At 44.1% G+C, this 8287-nt stretch overlaps 1 protein-coding gene across 1 annotated transcript in view; it reads left to right on the top strand.

Moving 5' to 3' along the window:
• The first annotated feature begins 5994 nt into the window (after positions 1 to 5994).
• The window catches only part of RASEF (RAS and EF-hand domain containing), a 75371-nt gene continuing 73078 nt past the window's right edge, over positions 5995 to 8287 (top strand). The window contains exon 1 of the mRNA XM_017500752.2: positions 5995 to 6714. Coding sequence (XP_017356241.1) covers positions 6284 to 6714 — 431 coding nt within the window. The 5' untranslated portion in view covers positions 5995 to 6283. The remainder of the gene's footprint in view (positions 6715 to 8287) is intronic.

Raw genomic sequence — 8287 nt, 5'->3', positions numbered from 1 at the left:
AGGTTATTTGAAAGACTTTTCATGCATTTATCATGCTTAGAATCCATGCTCAGCTGTATCCACTCCAGATAATCTGTGTTCCTTTATTTTCATCTTTCTTTTTTTTGTTAGATTGAGGATTCTCCATCTCTGTGGCTGCACCATCACTTCTGAGCAAAATAAAAGTTTTACAGTTTCTTTTTGCAAAAGGTATTATCCGTTACAGTTGGATAATATTAAATGACTTATGTTTACAATACCAAAAATGAAAGTCTTCAAAAGCTACTCTATTTTAAAATAAACTTGAATGATAGTTTCCTGCACAACAACCTGTCATGTTCTGCAACCAGCCTTTTGTCAGAGTTTTGATCCTTCAACACTTACCTCCTTCTCCCTTTGTTTTCTTCTTTAAGAAAACAAACTTATACTTCTGCATTAGTTTACAATTGCTGTAAACAAATGACCACAAACTTAGCAACTTAAAACACTACCCTTTTGTCATCTCAGTTCTGTAGTTCAGAAATACAGAAACAGCTGAAGTGGGTTCTCAGCTCAGTAGCTCACAATGCTAAAATCAGTATGTAGATCTGACTTCAAGCCGGGGATGTGTTCTCATCACAAGCTCAGGTCCTCTTCCAAGCTCACAGAGGTTGTTGGCAGGTTTCAATTCCTTGCAGTTGCACGACTGAGGTACCCATTTCTTGCTGGCTGTCAGCAGGGTGACATCCTCAGCTCCTTAGGGTGTATCTTCAGGTCCAAGCCACCTGGTGTTCTCATGACATGGCAGCTCACTTCTTCAAAGCCAAGAGGGAAATGGAATCATATAACATAATGTAATCATAGAAGTGATTATCCCATCATGTTCACAGGTCCTGTTTACTTCAAAGGGGACTATGCAGAGCATGTACACCAAGGTGTAGGAAGTGGAGTGCCATTGTAGAATTCTGCTTACCACGCTTTGCTTTTTCTGCTGTCCAAAAGTGAACTGAGGTTCATGTATTTTTATTAGATTTGATTTCTCTACTTGCATATATAATATAAACAGCAGCTGGGTATGGTGGCTCACGCCTGTAATCTTAGCACTTCAGAAGGCTGAGGCAGGCAGATCTCCAGCCCAGGAGTTTGAGACTAGCCTGGGCAACATGGAGAAACCCCGGCTCTACAAAAGTACAAGAAAATTTAGCTGGGCATAGTGGTGTGTGCCTATAGTCCCACTGACTCCAGTGGCCAAGATGGGAGGATCACCTGAGCCCAGGGAGGTCGAGGCTGCAATGAGCCATAATCACACCACTGCATTCCAGCCTGCATGAGAGTGAGACCCTGTCACAAAAAATAAATACATAAATAATATTAAAAACACAGACTTTTGTCTTAACTGAGAGGAGCATGATGGACGAGACACACAGTTTGCTCATGTGGGAAAATGACACAAGTTTTGCTTAGTCATCACAAAATGGGATCAGAAGTTTGAAATGCAACACTTCTTGCTCAGTTCTAATAATGAATGCCAACTCTGCTCTGGTTCAAGACATGAAATGGTATTTGATATTGTTTGGAGCATTACAGAGATACATAATTTTTTAAAATGAAAGATTTACCAAAGTCTGATAACTGCCAACACAACACATAGACAACAATGCTAAATATTAATTATAGAAACCATATGCAGTCAAAGGGGAAGTTTAACTGGGTCTATGATGCTTTAAGAAAAAATAGAACTGAGGCAAACAGGACAGGATGTTCACACTTGCTAATTATGGATAGGAATATATAAGTTATTACTTTCTCTTTTTGCATGCTTTACATAAATGGAAAGTAGATCACTATAAGTTTGCTGACACATTCCTTTTTGCAAAATCTCCAACAATTTTCCTGTAACTTCCTTAGGAATGGTAAGTCCTGAGTATATATATTCATGAGAAAACTAAGACTCAAGCTCTTACAGGGCTATGTATGTTTCAGAGTGTTTCTGAACCTCCTAGCTGGTGCCTCAGTGGTATGCCATTACTAAGGTATCTAGTTCCATTTTAAATGGCATTTTGGATCTTTCTGGGGCAAAGTAACTGCAGTGTTAAGTCATGCTCTGAGGAATGCTCTTGTACCTGAAGGAAATCTTATAGGGTGGATTACAACAGGCTTCCACTAAAAGCTTTTCCCACTTACCAGATGAAAAGCAGGTTAAAGTGGTGCTGCTCATTCCCATTATGGGAAGTTGGGCCAATTTATGGTGTAGTGGCAAGGGACCACTTCTCATGACTCACCAGCCTTGTCATTGTCTAACATGAGGTCTCCTAAAGTATGTTTTAAAGAGCACTAAGTCTGTGGAAAGCTCATGGAAACTGAAACCAAACCAAACCAAAACCCAAAACTCAAAGTTACCATAGTCAAATACATTTAGGAAATATTTGATCGAACAGCTTTATTTCAAAATAATATAGGATTCTTTCTCAAATTTATTTGTGCTTCACAAATGTAGCTGATCACAAAACTATTTCTTTCCAAAGATATCTTTTCACTGCTTTGAGAAACAGGCTCTAACAAGATTACCTTTGATTCTTAAAATTCTGAGCAGCCAGAGAGAAAGCTGATCTTTCTAAGTCATGCTGACAACCATGGGCAAGCTCTCCTTACCTATTAATTCATTGGCTCTCAAAGGCTGCTCTGTTATCTCCAGTTCCTGGCTAGCTGCTTCTGAATGCTAAAATAAAAAAGAAGTACCTCCTATTTCTTTTTTCTGTCTCTTCTGTTTCTTGAAAATAATTAGAGACAGATTATATGACCGTGGCTATCCCCTGAGTATGTTGCTGGGGTTATTAAAAAACATTCCTGCTGCCTGATACCTGAACTGACATACATGCTAAGTGATGTATTTGTGAGTGGCAGGTCACAATGCAGTTGTGTAAACTTTTATAGAAAAGCAAGATCCAATTCTTTTACTGAAGCTGGGAAATGGTCTGGTTAGACAGAAGGGAGAAAAGCTAAAAGATATGCTTGATATTTACATTTTGTCCTGATAATGAGGAGTTATTAACTTAATCATGTGATGAAGTGTGGCTTGAGGGACAGCAGAAGCCCTGATGGAGACTAAAGGATGAAATATTTGATCTATGTGGTGGGACCAAATTACAGAGAGTTTTGGATGCTCAGATGAAGAGTTTATCTTTAGTTCTCTTTTTATTGGAGCACCACTGGGGGTTTATGAGTTAGGGTACAGGCTTCCTCAACCTCAGCACAATTGACATTTTTGGCCAGATAATTCTTTGTAATGGGAAGGAGGGGAGGTTCTGGCCTGTGCATTGTAGGATAGTCAGCAGCATCCCTGTAGCTATCTACTAGATGTTAGGAGCATCTCCCCCATCTCAAATTAAGACAGCCAAAAATGTCATCAGACTGCCAAATGTCCCCTGGGAAACAAAATTGTTACCCAATTGAGAATTAAAGAGCTGGAGAATGACAGAATAACTGGTGTTTAAGAAGGACTGTCCAGTTGTGGTCGTGTAGAATAAACAGGAGGACGGTAGGAAAAGAGGCTGGCAGAATATAACAGAGGCTGCCCCTTTACCCTAGGTTGGTCTATTGTTACAGTAAGGTCCTCTATTTCTCTGTATCCCTGTTTCTTTTGTAGTCCCCTAACACAATGACTTGGGGCTTGGCCATGTGACTTGCCAATGAGACTTGTCAATGGAATATCAGCAAATATGACACAAACTGAAGCCTGAAGAATACTTGTACGCTGGTGCTTAAACTCGCTTGGAACACTGCCACCACGTGATAAAACCCATGCTAGCTTCCTGAAGACACATGGCCCAGCCAACAGCCAGCATCAACTTCCAAAAAAAATGAGTGAGGCTCTATAACCATCCAGCTCCAATTGAGTCAACAAGAAAATCACCTAAGAGATCCCAGGCAGCCTAGCAGACAAACCACCTAGCTAAGCCCTGCCCAAATTGACGATAATGGTATTATGAACAAATAAAATGACAACTCTTTACAATCACTATTGTTGTTATGCAGTGATAAAAAACTGATACTGTAGGTCTAAGTATATTAATATTGGTAGAAATAAGAAAATGCATGCATAAGACATTTGGAATAATTCCTGTTTTTTTTTGTTTGTTTGTTTTTTGAGATGTAGTCTGGCTCTGTCACCCAGGCTGGAGTGCAGTGGCGTGATCTCGGCTCACTGCAACCTGTTTCCTGGGTTCAAGCGATTCTCCTGCCTCAGTGTCCCGAGTAGCTGGGATTACAGGTGCCCGCCATGCCTGGCTAATTTTTTGTATTTTTAGTAGAGATGGGGATTTACCATGTTGGCCAAGCTGGTCTCGAACTCCTGACCTCAAGTGATCCACCCACCCCGGCCTACCAAAGTGCTTGGGATTACAGGTGTGAGCTGCTCTGCCCAGCCAATTTGTGTTTCTTGATGACTCTTCAATTAAGGGGCTTGGTGAAAGGACAAAGCAGTTTATAGAACATAAAAATTCAGAAATAATGAACACAAAGGTCAGAGTGAAAATTCAGGCATAAAGTGCAAGCACTGTTCAAAAAAGCACTTCTGCCTAAGCAGTTAAAAACATTAGAACTCAACTGTTTTGGAAGTCATATTCATTAATTGCAAACGGTATAAAGATAATAATAGTTCAAATATTTAGTTTAATAAGTATATCTGTAAAGTTTTAAAGGCATTATCAAGCTGACCACCTTTTAATTCATATGGAAAAACCAATCTTTAACATAGGAAAGCACATAAGCTCAAAATCAATAACAACTTATATTGCACTAATAAGATTCATTTCAATGTATTAGCTGTCCAACTGTATAAAACTATATTCACTTACCAATTAGGTTGCCAAGACCAGGACTTCCAAAGGAATGCCTCTCATAATTTACCAGTTAAATTTGCAGATGGGGGTTATCAGTAGTAGTTACAGTTTAATAGAAGCTGTTAGCGTTGTTCATGTTTATTGTACAATTCAAGAGGAGACAGTTCCTCAGATGTTTAGCACTTAGCTTTATGTTTAAGACCAGTAGCCTGGGGAGAATGTGTCAGTAATATCCCTTAGTTAATGATCATATTTTTAAGAAATCAAAGTAACAAACGATAAACAGAATCCAGAATGAGATGAAAGGAAAATATAGAGTCAGAAAGTCTAAAATGTGGAGGAAATGGATAATGTGAATAAAGTAAAAATGACCCAAATGTATCTTTACAGGCCATGAGAATCACCTAAAGGCACGGTTACATAAGCCATATGACAGACTGAGGGTCTCCTGGAAATGGATGGACAAAAGTGTTTAAAAGGATCAATATGGATAGATTTTAAAAATTTCCTATCAATTAAGCAGTCAGTGTTAAAGAAACAATGTCAAAAAAAAAAGTGTTGTAAAACCAAAAGGTCACATACCTTTGGGTACATAATTTGACTAAAGTTTGTTTAAAGAAAAAAACCTCCAAAACCACCTCAGTCTTTGTCCACACAATGCTGCCTGCCAAGCGATTTAGTTTACTTTTTCTCAGGTTTAGGAGACGAGGATTGAGAAAAAAACGTGGATTTGGAGATCTGGAAGATCTGTGTTTAATTAAGCAGTGGGACCTTAACGTTAGACGCACAAAAATGCGTTAACAAAAGCTAGTAAAATTGAGAATGGGGTCTTCCGGTAAATCTTGTACTTTGGTTTGTAAGAAACTTGTATATAAAGAAGTTTACTAGTTTTCGGGAATAAGAGAATAAAATGCATTTAACCCATTCGGAATCCTAACCCTACCTACTTTACCTCCCTCCGTCCGGTTACCTTCTCAGGCGCACGCCGGCACCCGGTGTGGGGAAGCGGAGCGCTGGGCTCTACCGGAGCGGCGCTTAAGCCGAAGGGCGACGCTCCTGCCGCGCCCCGTTGCGGCCCGGTCTCCCCTTCTCGCTTGGAAAGCAGCGGCGGGCTCCGGGGCGTGGGGACCAGAGAATCGGAGTCGCGCGCTCCTCCTCCCTGGCTGGGCGGAGCCGCACCCCCCGGGAGAGTAGTGAGGGCTACCGCGGCGCGCGGGCGCTCAGTCGCGGGAGGCGCTGCTTTGAGGTGCCCGGAACCCGAACACACCTCACGGATCCCGGGTCCTGCACGAAACGGCACCGAAGGAGCCGTCCGGCCACCCCGACGTTCCGGCCTCGCCCGGACGTTCCCTCAAGTGGCCAAACCAGCCGGACGAGCCAAACTCGCCGGGCCTCCAGGCGGCAGCAGGTGGCCCCGCACTTCCCGCGAAGGCCGTGCGCCCCGTGGCGCTCCGGAGCCCTCTCGGCCGCCCCCGCCAGGCGGGATGGAGGCGGACGGGGACCGAGAGGAGCTGGCCCGGCTGCGCTCCGTCTTCGCCGCCTGCGACGCGAACCGCTCGGGACGCCTGGAGCGCGAGGAGTTCGGGGCGCTGTGCGCGGAGCTGCGGGTGCGGCCGGCCGACGCCGAGGCCGTATTCCAGCGGCTGGACGCCGACCGCGACGGCGCCATCACCTTCCAGGAGTTCGCGCGCGGCTTCCGCGGGGCCCTCCGCGGGGGGCGGCGCCGGGGCTGGGGTCCGCGGGATCCCGCGCCTGACGTGGCCGAGGCGGGGCCGGAGACACCGGACAGCGAGGAGGACGAGGGCGACGAGGGCGCGGCGGCGGCGCTGGCCACCTTGTGGGGCCCGGAGAGTCCCGGCCGGGCTTGGCAGGATTTCCAGGCGCGACTCGGGGAGGAAGCCAAGTTCATCCCCAGGTGGGAGTGTGGGCTAGGGGCGGGAGGTGCTCCTGGCGCTTCCTGCTTTCTTTCTCGCACTTACTTGCCTGTGTGTGTAGACCCAATGCAGTCTACTCTGTGAGGTGCTTGCTTTGACTTTTCCAAGATCTCCTAAAGTTAAGAAAAGGTAATCAGAGAGTCACTGTTTGGGGCGAAAGTTTTAAGTGCTGAATCCTGAGCCTGTAATTAACCAGGCTCCAGTTAATTACAGGAGCCTTCCTGAAATCTGTAGCCGCTGGCGGCCCGCATTTCACGCGTCCTGGTTATGTCACCTTCTACCCAGGCCTTCGGCTCGGGTCCCAGGGCTGGTGCCCGGGCTGTTTGCCAGTTTGGCGTCCTCTGTAATACTTTTCTTATTTGTTGTTTTTCTAAGACTGTAGAAAAGGAAGCTTTGTTGGGCATTTATATTGTTGGACACAGATATTCACTGATGCACCTGCTAGGCGTTTTACAGAGTTCACACCTTTAATTTTCAGAGCATCCCTAGAAGGTAGGCTTGCTTATTTCTGAACTTAGACCTAGAAATTAGACGTTAAGGGACTTGCCCAGTTCAAAATGTGAACGTTGACCCCACATCTTGTGAACTGAAAAACTCGGTTTTTATAGGACGGAATAAAATGATAAAATGGCACAACATACTCTCTGCTCTTAATGCTCTGACAGAAATAACATATCAAGTCACTGACTTATTTATCAGGAGGTAAGGGGATGCCTACAGGTGGGATTTCAGGGCCTGGAGAGAGAGAGGCTCAGATTTTCTTTTTTGAGCTTCATTTGCATTTGTCCATCCCTTGGTGTCTGCGCGTCTCCAGCTTCTATTTTTCACTTAATTCCCCGGCGATACACACATTTCAGTGCTGTACGTGTTTTTCTACTTTATGTTTGGGTTTTAGCTGAAATTTTATTGAGTGCTAGCTGTCGTTATTAAGACGCTCTGAAAGGCATCATTTTGGTTAACAGTTTGTACATCTGAGAGGGAAGTCTGAAAAGGACGTATCCCTGGAAGGTAGTCAGTGTGCTTGTTCATTGCTTCTCAGCTTAGACTGGCAGGGCTGGAAGTCCTCACTTCCTCCTCCTCCCAATTTCTCCCGCCAGCATGGAAAGTAAGGGGAATACTGGGCATGGGGAGTGACTCACTGTGTAGAGAAAGTGGGTGTGTAACGATCTTTTCTATTATTTACAAATGAATTACCTTCCCACTAGGGAAGCAGCAAAATTTAAACAGTCCTACAGCGTATACTCTTGCTTTTAGTCGCCTTTCATCTGTAACTTAGTCTGGGTACAGCTGGTTAAAGTAAGAATTTTAGGAATGAGGCAGGGTGAGTCCACATCATATTGGATGTTATGTATGCATACACGTGGATCTGTTCTTTGCAGTTCTCTAATCTCAGCAACATATGTTTCACACACAACCTTAAATGATTGAAATGACCTGGATCAGTGTACAAACCAGGACTTGGTGTTATTGAGGCATTGTTATTACCACGTTGCCTTTCCAAACTCTTCAGAGATTATTACCTCTAATGGGCACCGGTGTCACATGGTAGACTTG

The sequence above is a fragment of the Cebus imitator genome, unplaced genomic scaffold (genome assembly GCF_001604975.1).
Source record: "Cebus imitator isolate Cc_AM_T3 unplaced genomic scaffold, Cebus_imitator-1.0 Scaffold269, whole genome shotgun sequence".
NCBI classification, from domain to species: domain Eukaryota; kingdom Metazoa; phylum Chordata; class Mammalia; order Primates; family Cebidae; genus Cebus; species Cebus imitator.
The sequence above is the reverse complement of the archived record's forward strand: the minus strand, read 5'-3'. Positions and strand labels throughout refer to the sequence as shown.